The sequence below is a fragment of the Ahaetulla prasina genome, chromosome 11 (genome assembly GCF_028640845.1).
Source record: "Ahaetulla prasina isolate Xishuangbanna chromosome 11, ASM2864084v1, whole genome shotgun sequence".
In the NCBI taxonomy this organism is placed as follows: domain Eukaryota; kingdom Metazoa; phylum Chordata; class Lepidosauria; order Squamata; family Colubridae; genus Ahaetulla; species Ahaetulla prasina.
The window spans coordinates 18,630,782-18,645,646 of record NC_080549.1 but is presented as its reverse complement, the minus strand read 5'-3'; the positions used below and the strand labels follow the sequence as shown (position 1 = coordinate 18,645,646).

Here is a 14,865-nt window from a genome sequence, read left to right as displayed (position 1 = left end):
CACAACAACTACAATGCTGATTCGGCCCTCTAAAAAATCCAGTTTGACACCCCTGGTCTAAATGACCCTTGGTCTAAATGAAAGGGGAGGATCTCCCTGAGGTCTTTGATGATCATACCGATCCATATTTTTAGGGGAAATGAAAAATTTTGCTTTGCTTTGTCGTTTTGCTTACAAGTTTCACCAGTGCCATGTCAGGGTAGTAGCAGCTACAGTAAGTCCCTGCAGGACTACTCAGCCTATGTTGCACAGAACAGCTCTGGATGCTTTGTCATCTCCCTTAACAGAAGGAACCAGATGAGAAAACATTACAGACACACACAAATTACAGACACAGCCCATTGGTGTACTCCATTGCAAATATGCAAATTCGGGCATGATTTATTTATTTTATCTGTCAAGCAAAATTACGAATTCAAACAAAGAAAATAAGAAAATCAAAATGTGACGGGCGATACACACACCAGGGCACTTATCCCTACCCCTTTAGGGACCTCTTAAATATAGAGTGAGGACCGAAGTTAGGATAGAATTAACACAGCAAAAGTTAATGGCTGAGACAACCAAGCCATTATACGCAGGGGTGGACTTCAAAACTTTTAGCAAGGGGTTCTCTGCCCAGTTGCTGGGTGGGCGTGACTATGGTGGGTGTGGTCTAGTCCAGCAAAGCTGGCTGGGGAATTCTGGGAGTTGAAGTCCTCCAGGCTTAAAGTTGCCAAGGTCGGAGACCCCTGGTCTAGTCGGCCTCCTGCACCACAGTGGGAAGGGCATATTTACCCTCCCTGTCTACAGAGGCTTTTTTCAAGCCTTTGGGAGGGCAAAAACTGCCTCCCCAGACTCCAGAGGCCCTCTGGAGGCCAGAAACGGGCCCATTTCCAGCCTTCCCAAACTTTTTTCACCCTCCCTGAGCCTCCGAGGCCCGTTTTTCACCCTCCCCGAGCCTCCGTGCGCCTCCTGCCCTTACCTGCATCCAAAATGGGCCATGTGGGGACTCCTGGGAGGGGAGGGGTGAGCAGGGGCAGCCAGGAGTGGGATTTGAGGGTTCTCTGAACTGCACAGAATCTTAGCTAGAGGTTCTCCCGAACCCCTGTGAACCCTGAGCAGCCCACCCCTGATTATATGTTGAGACAATATATTTACCCATTGTTGGAGAGATACCTTAATTCAGCATTCCCCAACCTTTCTGGGTTGGTCAGAGAGGGAAGAGGAGATTCCTGAGGGACAGGTGCCCGCTGCTTGCGTGAATCGGGCTGCATGCACCCACCACTCATGCAGCCTAGTTGCGAATAGGCCCCTGCCTGGTAGTGGATTGCAGCCCACAGGAATGCATTTATGCATGTGAACAGCCTTATTTGTGTGAGCAGGGCTACGAGCATGTGTGTCCCCCGCTCAGGCAAGTGAGATCGCAAGCTTTTGTGCCTGCCACTCTCCCACACACCTGCTTCTCACACACGTAGGGCTGCAAGCAGGTGAGCCTGTTGCTTGAGTGAGTCGGGCTGTGTGCACCCACCACTCATGCGGCCTAGTTGCGAATAAGCCATGGCTTGGTAGTGGGCTTCAGCCCACATGTTGGGGGACCCCTGCCTTAATTTACAATGGTTTGGAGTACTAGGAATTAATCATTGCCATCGCCTGCCAAATTATTGTGTGGTGTGCTATGCCTTGTTTGGGAAGGTAGCTTTCACACCCAGTATGTCAGGGTTCCAAGGAACACCCCCAACAAAATAAAGCTCTGAGGCTTAAGGTTCCTCAAAGTTTCAATTTATTAGAGATGTCATGTTGGCACAGCTGGGAAAACCCAAAACTGAAAGCTTCCAGGTTTTCCACACCCAGTTGACAGTTCACAGCCCTGCCCCACACCCAAAAGTTCATCACATTGTCCAATCAACCCTTCACACTCAATTGGATACAATCTTCAGGCAGTCTCCATCAGACGCAGGCAAAAGTCCTTGAATTTGGAATATTGTTATGACTAACTTTCTACCACTCCAACAACAACCCCCTCCCAACTTCCCCAGCTAAAATATGTGGCAGTTAAGAAGCAAAAAGAAAATTGCCTTCCAAAACTGACACAGTATGCATTTCTTTTTCTTTTTTCTTTTTTGGTCTTTCTGTGAACAGAAGTCATGGATGACTGTTCTACTAACTGCAATGGAAATGGAGAATGCATTTCTGGCCACTGCCACTGTTTCCCAGGATTCCTCGGTCCTGACTGCGCACGAGGTACGGCATTGAAACTGAACACAGTCATCCAAATATTCCTACATGTCTATGGAGATGCTCCATCATCCCTGAATAGAAATAGAATACCTCCTAATATAAGATTTGTTCTATTAAGAATTAGAATAGAGGTAGAAACTAAAAAGGGGGGAAATATTATTATGCATAATATTTTAAAATTAATATGTAGATGTAAAGATTAGAAGTTGGAAGATGATTTTATTATGTATACTTAAATAATATTACGATGACTATTAATATTGTGTATTAAAATATTTAATAATTAAATGATGAAGGATTATATATGTGGTGAAGCAAATACTAACATGTTAATAACTTTAATTTTAGTATCTATAATATTATTATAATTATCTGTGTACTCCCATTTCCCCAAAAATAAAACATCCCCTGATAATAAGCACAATCAGGATTTTGAACACATGCGCTAAAAGAAGCCCTCCCAGAAAATATTTAAATGAATGCGCAGCCGATCCCCGCCATTTCCTCCTCTTAAGGAGACAGAGCTAGAAATCAGGTAAGATGGCACAAGGAGCCCCTTCTTGCTCCATGCGCCCCAAAATAATAAGACCTCCTCAAAAATAAGGCCAAGTGCTTATTTCAGGGGTTCAAAAAAATACAAGACAGGATCTTATTTTGGGGGAAACACAGTATGATTAATGTAACTATCAATATTATTTTGTATCAAAACTAGCAATAGCCAGATGCCACACTGTTCATGTATTCAATACTTATGTACATTTAAAAATAATAGGCAGCTGGACTTCCTTGGTGGCTTATTTTATTTTTTTCCTTTGAAAACATTTCGCTTCTCTGTGAAAGTTAGAACTGCAGAAGCTTCTTGGAGGAAGACATGATCTGATGCAGATGATTGACGCCGAGTTGCATCTTCCTTCCACAGATTCCTGCCCAGTTTTGTGCAGTGGAAATGGGGAATACGAACAAGGTCACTGTGTTTGTCGCAATGGGTGGAAGGGAGCCGAATGTGATGTCCCAGAGGAGCAGTGCATCGACCCCACCTGCTTTGGTCATGGCACATGTATCATGGGGATCTGCATTTGCGTTCCAGGTTATAAAGGAGAGATATGCGAAGAAGGTTGGTCTCTTTTTGGTTCTTGGAAATCTACTTATAAAAGTGTCAAAAGGTTCAGTACTTAAAAAGTCATGGCACTGAGTGCCAAAAGAGGTGTGCAAAAGGCTTTCTCATGGGATATGTCAAGGTTCCAGAAAAACCTCTTCTGCAAAAAAAAAAACCTCAGAAGCCATTGTTTTTCAGAGTTCTTTACTAGCATGAGGAAACTAGCACACGATGAGTGAAATTCCAAAACTGAACTTCCGGATTCTTTTCCCAGTTATACAAACCCCAAGAGTCCCACCCCCCTGACCCCTTTGATGGTCACATGGTCCCACATTCTCCCAGTTCATTCGAATATCTTCTCGCCACTCTTCCTGCAGATGTGAACACCATCCGACCTTGACCGCTTGAAGAATGTTACCATACCCCTCAACCCCCCTTCTTCCCCTCAGGGGAAAAATGTGGCAGCGTCTGGAACCCTAAAGTCTAGTATGGTTTCCAGGCCTGACAGGATGTTCTACAGCGGGGGTGTCAAACTGAGGACCCAGATTGTTGGGGGGGGGCAATAAGTTGACTTTGTATATAATATACAAATGAATGAGACTATTGCCTTACACAATGTAAGCCGCCCTGAGTCTTCGGAGAAGGGCGGGATATAAATTCAAATTAAAAAAAAACTCAATTTCATTGAGGGCCGTATCAGGGTTGTGTTTGACTTTGGGGTGGGCGTGGCCAGACTGGGTGTGGCCAGCTCAACATCACTCATGTGGGGGGCATTTGTGGTGGCCCAAGCACTCTGCCAGCAAAAATGGGCTCTGGAGCTCCGTTTTCGGCTGTGACGGCCTCCCGCAACCCTCTGCCAGTGAAAACAGAGGTTGCAAGGGCCCCCTGCGGCCCTCCCATGCTCTGTTTTCACTGGCAGAGGCACCGCGGGCCAGTCCTTCACTGTTTCCAAGGTGACCCCACGGGCCAGATCTAAGCACCCCATGGGCCGAATCCGGCCCTCGGGCCTGTGAGTTCTACAGCTAGTCCTTGACCTACGACCACAATTGAGCCCCAAATTTAGGTTGCTCAGCGAGAATTTGTTAAGTGAGTCTTGCCCCATTTAATGACTTTTCCTGCCTCAGTGGTTAAGTGAATCACAGCACTTATTAAGTTAGTAACACTGTTGTTCCGCGAATCTGGCTTCCCCATTGATTTTGCTGATCAGAAAGTCACAAAAAGTAATCACGTGACCCCGGGACTCTGCAACCATCATAATTATGTGAAAGTATCTGAATTTTGATCACATGACTACGGGAATACTGCAATGGTCGTAAGTGTGAAAAGTGGTCATAAGTTGTCACTTTGAATGGCCACCAAATAAACTCTTGTAAGTCAAGGACGGCCTGTACCTCCCAAATGTGCTATTTTGAATGTGGAATGATTCCTGCTGGAAACTTCTTCCCCCTGATAAAATCCAGCATCCAGTTCAATTGTGACTTTTACTGCCTTCCTTTTTTTTCTTTTCTTGTTCTTAAAGGAAAGAAAATGAAACCCTCACTCCACTTACATAGGATACAAACAATGTTTGAAAAATGAATTGGCAGATTAAAATAAAAGCAATATTTGTTTATTTAATTTTATTTTATTTATGTATTAAATGTATCTGCTTTTCTATCTCACCCTGAGATGAATATAGCTAATATGGAGCCATTACTTATTTGGAATTAAACATGTTAATTCCGAAACTGTATGAGTGTTAAAATTCCTCTTGGTATGATTTCCAGCAATGGAGAAACTAATTTTCTAGCTGAAGAATTACTGTGGTTCTACTGATAACAAACATTTTACACAGATTAATCTGTTGGGTAAAATACATCAGCAATCTTAAAAGCTGTTGTAAATCTTAAAAGCTGTTGTAATTCCTTCAGTTCCACTCAACTGGGTGGGGTTGGTGAGAGTTAAGTTCCAAAATATCTTTCAATATCAGCTTAGGACTTCAATGCTATGAAAGTTCTGACTGAATGTCTGGACCCTGCTAAACACTGAAGAATAGAATAGAATAGAATAGAATAGAATAGAATAGAATAGAATAGAATAGAATAGAATAGAATAGAATAGAATAGAATAGAATAGAATTCATTGTCACTTTGAATGTACACTAATTGGCATACTTTAAAATGAAATTTAGTTGCTTACAGCTCTCAAAGGGTCACCACCTCCAATATACACTACATAAACACGACAAAATAAATAAATACAATATTATGTATATACAGAAGTTCTGGATCTTGCTAGCTCTCCTCCTTCGTTCCTTAGTTGTAACATCATTTGCTTTACAGTTTGACAATCTGAAGCTTCAAAGGAAGGGTGTGTTTGTCTTCAACCTTATCCTTCAAAATGTAAGGATACTTTTTATCTAGTACTACATGTATTAACCGCTGCCAGGATGGCCTTCGCTCAGTGTTGGAAACAGTCATGTACACCGGCAGAGAAATTTGTCATATAAAAGGTCACGAATTGTGCAGAAATGGACAAATTAACACTGAGTTTAAAAGATAAAGAGGCATCGATATTTTACAATGTATGGGAACAATGGTATAACTGGATAGAACATAGATAAATTAAAGATAGATAGTAAGTATAAGTCATAGATAAAATAAGAATGTAAATACACGCAATTTAGTTTTTGTAAATAATGCAAGAATTATTGTCACAAGAAAAACACCACAAATAGCTGTTGTTGAGTGATGTAATTTTTTTATGTTTTTAATGTAATAAAAGTTTAATAAAGTGTATTCAAAATATGTAAGGATACTTTTACTTGATTTCTGTTGGCTATTTCATGTCCTTGCTTCCCAATTTTATCTTCCAGAGGACTGCTTAGACCCTATGTGTTCTGGTCATGGAGTCTGTGTCCAAGGAGAATGCCACTGTTCCATGGGATGGGGTGGAGTCAACTGTGAAACATCACTTCCCATTTGTCAAGAACAATGTTCCGGCCATGGCACTTTTGTCCTGGAGACAGGACTGTGCAGTTGTGACCCAAAGTGGACAGGCTCTGACTGCTCATCCGGTAAGGTTTCTTGGCTCTGATCCATCTCAAATGCATTAAACAGTTTACTTTTGGATAAAGAAGAGTAAAAAGGTAAAAGTAAAGGTTCCCCTCACCCATATGTGCTAGTCGTTCCCGACTCTAGGGGGCAGTGCTCATCTCCCTTTCGAAGCCAAAGAGCCAGTGCTGTCAGAAGACGTCTCTGTGGTCATGTGGCTGGCATGACTCAATGCCAAAGGTGCACGGAACACTGTTATCTTCCCCTCAAAGGTGGTCCCTATTTTTCTACTTGCATTTTTTACCTGCTTTTGAACTGCTAGGTTGGCAGAAGCTGGGACCAGTAACGGGACCTCACCCCGTTACGTGGCGCTAGGGATTCGAACCGCCGAACTGCCAACCTTTTGATCGACAAGCTCAGCTTGTGTGTGTTGCTAACGTGGTCAGCTTTCAGGGAAGGTTTAATAGTCTGATTCTGGATGTCAAAAATAAAAGGAACTACAAAAGAAATTTACTTTCTCATCTGCACTAGCAAAATTTATCTGACTCTCTCAAAGTTCCTGAGATTGAAGATTTCCTTGGAATTCAAGTGGTTCCCACTCTGATGGTGTTTCAGAGGGCCTTAAAAACCTGACTCTTCTCCCAAACTATGAGCTCGAATGATTGTAGCCTCTGTTTGATGTATATGTGAGAAAGTGTTCTCTAATAGCTGATGTCTAGTACTAGCACTGATGCTATTACCTAGTTGGGTAATGAAACAACTAAGTTCTGAGAGCACCGAGGATCCTTCATTTCAACCCTGAGCTATAAATATTCTCTGTCATTGGTATATGTGAGTTTTACTCAATGATTTCGATCTGCTACCTGTTTTTTTTAGTGTTGTCTTGTAGGACCATGGCGGCTTGAGTGGTTGGGAGCAGAAGTAAAATGCTACCGGTTGGGCCGGTTCACCCGAACCGGTAGTAAAAAATGCTACCAGTTCGCCCAAACCTTTAGTAAAAAAATTCCTTAGAAAAGTAAAAAAAAAATGTTCTGACGATCGCGGGCACAGCTGATTGTCACAGCTGATCGTCGGAACTTTTTAAAAACTTTTTAAAGTTAAAAATGCTTTAAAAATTAAAAAAAAAAGTTGGCCACGCCCACCCAGTCATATGAACCACCCCCCCACCAAGCCATACCCACCAAGCCACGCCCACAGAACTGATAGGGAAAAATTTTGAATTTCACAACTGGTTGGGAGGCTGGGCAGGAGATTAGCAAACCCACCTTCGAGACCCAAGCATTGCCTTGGGGTGAGGTTGAGCTCTTGTCCTTCACTCCAGCTCCTGCTGGGGACATGAAATGGAACCCCAACTGGGTGTTCCCAGGGCAACAGTGATGTCAGCGACTAATCCTTTCAGCCCAGAAGCACCTCAGTGCTTCTGACACTGAATAGTAGTTCAAAATATTTTGCTTTGTATTGCAAGCTATCTAGATCAGTGGTCACCAACCAGCGATCCGTGGACCACTGGTGGTCCATGAGAAAATTTTGGTGGTCCACAGAAAAATTATTTGCATTTTTATATTGCACTAAATACTATTTATCTTTTTTTTAAAAAAAAAATCATATTAGTGGTCCGCGGGATTTAAAATTATGAATTTAGTGGTCCCTGAGGTCCGAAAGGTTGGTGATTCCTGATTTAGACTCCAGCTTGATTCAGGAGTTGGGTAGCACCTACTCTGAATGAATGGATGTAAAAATATAAAATGTTGTCTTTGGATGTAAATATAGTTTCAGTGTTGGCTCATTTTCACTGGGCAGGAAATAAAAGAAGGAAGAAGACAATCATATGAAGTCAGAATCTTTCATTTCCCCTGGGCAATTAAGCACATGTGCAAGATTGATAATCAGTATTGTTCTCCAAAACTTATTGATAGAAAAGCACATCCATACAACCTGACGTTCTATACCTATTGCAGTTAATGACATTGTAGATAACAAGAATGCAGATAGCATGGCAACCTAAAAGGGAATTGTTAGAGGACACAATTTTCTATCTCACTACAATAATGCATAAATTAACCAGCAATGATTAATGTTATGAATTTAATTTATATAAAAATGTATTTTAGCAAATGTTTTGGTGGGGAGAGATCCCTATGTATGGATTATAAAATATTTAGCATTAATTTTACTTTTCATATATTGCACAAGTCAGAAGTTATTAAGGGGAGAAATACCTTAGAGAACTGTGTTGGTTTAAGTAATTAAAATGAAGGATCCAAAGTGAATTCTTAATGCTTCTTAAATTAATGTAGGTTCAGTTGTCTCCTTTTGAGAAAAGGAACAGAACAAACCAAGCAAGAACTCTTCAGAATCAATATTTATCACGGTGATAAAAATTAATCAGCTTCCAGAATTCAAATATATACGTGAAATCATAATGGAACGGCAGTAGAACATTCTGTTTTTGTACTTTCATGTCTGAACTTAAGTTAACTTTGAGAAGGCTTCCTTTCTCTCTCTCTCTCTTGGAAAAGAAAAATATATCTATGCTAGTTTCATTTAAGTCATGCAGTGGAATAAATGCCTCTTGTGGATATATAGCTAATCCTCAATTTATGACCACAACAGAGCCCAAAATTTATGTTGTTAAGTGACACCTTTTATGACCTTTCTTGCCTCAGTTGTTAAGTGAATCATTGCAGTTCATAAATTAGTAACCCGGTTGTTAAGTGAATCTGGCTTCCCCTTTAACTTGCCTTGACAGAAGGTCACAAAAGTGGATCACACGACCTTTGGGCACAGCAACAGTCATAAGTACGAACCAGTTGCCAAGCATCTGAATTTTGATCCTTAGTGATCATGGGGAGGCCGCAAAGGTCGTAACTGTGAAAAACAGTCATAAGTCACTTTTTTTCAGTGCTGCTGTAACTTTGGACAGTCACTAAATGAACTGCTGTAAGTTGAGGGCTACCTGTTAGCAGTCTCATGGTGTGAAAGGGGAAGAGCAGCAACAGAAGAGATTTTATGTGTTTATTGGTTCTTATTATTTATTTGTTTGTTTGTTTGTTTGATTGATTTATTTGCTGCACATCTTGCCATGAAGCTTACCAGAGAGAGAGAGGGGGGGGGGAGGGAGGAAAGGAGGGAGAGAGAGAGAGAGAGATGGATGATGGATGGATGGATGGCTAGATATAGATATGGATGAATGGATGGATGGATGGAAGGATGGAAGGATGGATGGATGGATGGATAGATAGATAGATAGATAGATAGATGAGAGAGATGGATGGATGGATGGATGGATGGATGGAAGGATGGAAGGAAGGATGGATGGATGGATGGATGGATAGATAGATAGATAGATAGATAGATAGATAGATAGATAGATAGATAGATAGATAGATAGATAGATATGGATAGATGGATGGATAGATGGATGGATGGATGGATAGGTAGGTAGATAGATAGATAGATAGATAGATAGATAGATAGATAGATAGATAGATAGATAGATAGATAGATAGATAGATAGGAGTCACAGCATGTCTGAGTCATGCAATTTACAATTTTTTTCTCAGAATTGGGTCTTGTTTTAAATTTACAAGATTTGGTCCTTTAGGACCCCATCATTCCCTCAACCATGCCTGGTTCCATGGCCAAGGAACTGTAGCAGTCATGTCCCAGAGGTGCTTTTTTTCCCAAGAGCCAACTGGACTTCCTCTTTTTTCCTTGAAGATGTTTCACTTCTCATCCAAGAAGCTTCTTCAGCTCTGACTGGATGGTGGGGAAGTCAGAGCTGAAGAAGCTTCTTGGATGAGAAGCGAAACGTCTTTGAAAAAAACCCAGAAAGTCCAGTTGCCTCTTGAAAAAGCACCTTTTTTTGTTTTGTTTACATTTATACCCCGCCCTTCTCCGAAGACTCAGGGCGGCTTACAATGTATAAGGCAATAGTCTCATTCTATTTGTATATATATATATATATATTTTTTACAAAGTCAACTTATTGCCCCCCCAACAATCTGGGTCCTCATTTTACCTACCTCATAAAGGGTGGAAGGCTGAGTCAACCTTGGGCCGGGCTCGAACCTGCAGTAATTGCAGGCTTTGTGTTCTAATAACAGGCTTCTCTATTGCCTGAGCTATCCCGGTCCCTTTGGGACAACCATGACCTGCATGACTGAGAATCTCCATAGACATGTAGCAACCATTGTGTGGGTCCAGGTTACCTGAGGAACTGTCTTCTCCCAATGGAATTGGCCCACCCCACCTGCTATCAGTTTCTCTCCCCTCCCCCAATGTCTTTGAGGTCTATCTACCCACAGTGTGCTTTTGTTCCTACTATAAGCTCTAGAATGAAAATGGTTGCAGTTGCATTTCTTACTGGCAGGTGTCATTGAGGAAGGAATAATCAGGGAGCGGGGTTGCCAAATGTATAGGCAGTCCTCAACTTACAACCGGTCATTTCATGATGGTTCAAAGTTACAACGGCCTCGGAAAGGATGCTTTATGGCTTGTAAAGCACTGCCAGCCATTGTAAAAATGTGCTGTGCCCCCTTCCTATGGTCACACGAGCAATTTTCAGGAGCTTGGCAGCCAGATCACATTTACAGCTGGTTGCAGCATCCCACAGTCATGTGAATGCGAGTTGTGATGCTTTTTGCTGGTTTTCAGCAAAAAAAATGCTCATATGGGAGAAGAGTGTTGCCTTTAATACTTCATGATTCACTAAACCAGGGGTCTGCAAACTTGGCTCTTTTAAGACTTGTGGACTTCAACCCCCAGAGTTCCTCAGCCAGCTTTGCTGGCTGAGGAACTCTGGGAGTTGAAGTCCACAAGTCTTAAAAGAGCCAAGTTTGCAAACCCCTGCACTAAACAATCATGTGTTTCACTTAATGGACACCGTAAAAATGGTCGTAAAATCAGGTCTGCTCACATGGTTGCCTTGTCCCTTATCTCTCTTTTCTTTCAATGCATTCAAAATAAATTTCTGGATTAATGTTCACCAAGTTCAGAAGTCTTGATAAAATATCTACAAATGAAACCTTTCGAAGTATTTTAGTGAGCAGGGCATCTTCTGGTTATTCCAACCAGAAACTTAGTGAGGCAAATATTTCTCTCCGTAATTGCCTAAAAATCATATTTTAGTATTCAGGGCAGGATGGCTATGGAACGAGTTTAGGAAAGATATGGGTGATGAAAAGTGTATTTGAAGTCAGAAAAAGATTGAAGTGATATTTGCTGAAATAAGTTCTGCAGAGTTTCTGTCATGCAATTATTGTGTATAAGAGAATGTTTAACGAATGAAGTTGTATATTCTAATACATTACAGCATTCACACTTGGAATACAGCATTCAGCTTTGCTCACCACAATATAAAAAAGATGGTGAGAATCAAGAACATCTAGGGCCTCTGGTGGCTCAACAGACTAATGCAGTCTGTTATTAACAGCAGCTGCTTGCAATTATTGCAGGTTCAAGTCCCACCAGGCCCAAGGTTGACTCAGCCTTCCATCCTTTATAAGGTAGGTAAAATGAGGACCCAGATTCTTGGGGGCAATAAAAGTTGACTTTGTATATAATATACAAATGGATGAAGACTATTGCTTGACATAGTGTAAGCTGCCCTGAGTCTTCAGAGAAGGGCGGGATATAAATGCAAATAAAAAAAAATGCAGAAAAGAGCAACAAAGATAATTAGAGGCTAAAACATATGAAGAAGGGTTGCTGGAATTGGGACGTCTAGTGAAAAGAATGGAATGGAATGGAACGGAACAGAACAGGAGCTGGAAGGGACCTTGAAGGTCTTCTAGTCCAGCCCCCTACTCAAACAGAACCTATACCATCTCAGACAAATGACTGTCCAGTCTCTTCTTAAAAAATGCCAGTGATGGAGCACCCACAATTTCTGAAGGCAAACTGTTTAACTGTCTTTACTGTTAAGACTAGGGAAGGCATGATAGCAGTGTTCCAATATCTCAGGGGTTGCCACAAAGAAGAGGGAGTCGGGCTGTTCTCCAAAGCACCTGAGGGTAGAACAAGAAGCAATGGGTGGAAACTAATCAAGGAGAGAAGCCTCTGTGGCTCAGACTGGTAAGACAGTCTGTTATTAACAGCAGTTGCTTGCAATTACTGCAGGTTCTAGTCCCACTAGGCCCAAGGTTGACTCAGCCTTCCATCCTTTATAAGGTAGGTAAAATGAGGACCCAGATTCTTGGGGGCAATAAGTTGATTTTGTATATAAATATACAAATAGAATGAAGACTATTGCTAACATAGTGTAAGCCGCCCTGAGTCTTCGGAGAAGGGCGGGATATAAATGTAAAAAAATAAAAAAAATAAAAAATAAAGAAGCAACCTAAAACTAAGGAGAAATTTCTTCACAGTCAGAATCAGTGGAATGGCTTGCCTCTAGAAGTTCTGAGTGCTCCATCATTAGAGACTTTTAAGGACTTTGTCTGAAATGCTATAGGGCCTTCTGCTGAGCGGGGGGGTGTGTGTGTGTGTGTGGACTAGATGACCTCCAAGGTGCCTTCCAACTCTGCTATTCTGTTACTGTGTTCATGGAAAGGAATGGCAAGAACGCTTTTATCTTCTGTATTAACCCCTTTTTACACACACAAAAATCACTGTATCTCCAGACAGGGGTGTTTTTTTCATTATTTGCATTTGCGAAGACTCAGGGCGGCTTACACTATGTCAAGCAATAGTCTTCATCCTTTTGTATATTATATACAAAGTCAACTTATTGCCCCCAACAATCTGGGTCCTCATTTTACCTACCTTATAAAAGATGGAAGGCTGTCAACCTTGGGCCTGGTGGGACTTGAACCTGCAGTAATTGCAAGCAGCTGCTGTTAATAACAGACTGTCTTACCAGTCTGAGCCACCAGAGGCGTCTTCCTTCAAACATCAACCAGCCAAGAGTTAACCAGAGCCTAGCAACGCTTCATCTGTTAGTACAGCAAACATTGCATTACGTGAGTGCAGCAGGTGAAGGGAAAAGGCCTTACAAGTCAACAGCAAACAGGCTGACATAACCAAGATAGAAATCCAGAAAAAAATGAAATCATTCTGTGTCAGGAAACAGGCAGGGTATGCTGATTCATTTCCTCAAGTTTCGAATGATAAAGATGGTATATTCCGGTAACAGAAATGACTAATATAGGACACATTTTTTAAAAAAATAGGGAATTTCCAGTCCTGTCCAGGTTACTTCAAATAAACTTCATGCTTAAGATTGGTGGGGTCCTTTATGGCAGGGGTCTCCAACCTTGGCAACTTGAAGACTTGTGGACTCTTTGCTGGCTGAGGGATTCCGGGAGTTGAAGTCCACAAGTCTTCAAGTTGCCAGGGTTGGAGACCCCTGCGTTATGGAATTCTTCCTTTATTTGATCGCAGGTTTTCCTTGATTTGCAACCATAATTGGGATCTGAATTTCTGTTGCTAAGCGGAATCATGTTTAGACTAACATACTACTTACATAGTGCTCTAAGCAGTTTACAGATTCAGCACATTGCCCTCCACAATCAGGATCCTCATTTTACTGACCGCGGAAGGATGGAAGGCTGAATTCCTTGAGTCAGCCAGGATCGAACTCCTGGCAATGGGCAAGGTTAGCCTGCAATACTGCATTCTAGCCACTGCACCCCCAACAGGACTCACCAAAGTAGTTGCACCCAATTTTGCAACCTTTTTTGCCCAGGTGGTTATTGTTAAGTGAAGTAATGTGGCCATTAAGCAAATCTGACTTTCCCCCCATTGATTTTGCTTGTCAAAAACTCACATGACCCCAGGATACTGCAAGCATTTTAAAAGCATGGCAGTTGTCAAGCACCTGTATTTTTATAATGTGAATTATTTTTAGTACAACTATTATTATATAGGAATACAGAGGAATTATTGAGTCTGTCATTTGCACCTCTATAACTGTCTGCTTCGGTTCTGCAACCCAACAAGAAAGACACAGACTTCAGAGGATAATTAGAACTGCAGAAAAAATAATTGCTACCAACTTGCCTTCCATTGAGGACCTGTATACTGCACGAATCAAGAAGAGGGCCGTGAAAATATTTGCAGATCCCTCGCATCCTGGACATAAACTGTTTCAACTCCTACCCTCAAAACGACGCTATAGAGCACTGCACACCAGAACAACTAGACACAAGAACAGTTTTTTCCCAAAGGCCATCACTCTGCTAAACAAATAATTCCCTCAACACTGTCAAACTATTTACTAAATCTGCACTACTATTAATCTTCTCATAGTTCCCATCACCAATCTCTTTCCACTTATGACTGTATGACTATAACTTGTTGCTGGCAATCCTTATGATTTATATTGATATATTGATCATCAATTGTGTTGTAAATGTTGTACCTTGATGAATGTATCTTTTCTTTTATGTACACTGAGAGCAGATGCACCAAGACAAATTCCTTGTGTGTCCAATCACACTTGGCCAATAAAATTCTATTCTATTCTATTCTGTAAGTGCTAAGATCAATTGGAAATCACTTTTTTTTCAGTGCTGT

At 41.5% G+C, this 14,865-nt stretch overlaps 1 protein-coding gene across 1 annotated transcript in view; it reads left to right on the top strand.

The window, feature by feature from the left end:
• TENM1 (teneurin transmembrane protein 1) overlaps positions 1-14,865 on the top strand; it is a 544,190-nt gene that overhangs the window by 365,420 nt on the left and 163,905 nt on the right. The window contains exons 9-11 of the mRNA XM_058196608.1: positions 2,122-2,223; positions 3,140-3,334; positions 6,171-6,371. Coding sequence (XP_058052591.1) covers positions 2,122-2,223; positions 3,140-3,334; positions 6,171-6,371 — 498 coding nt within the window. The remainder of the gene's footprint in view (positions 1-2,121; positions 2,224-3,139; positions 3,335-6,170; positions 6,372-14,865) is intronic.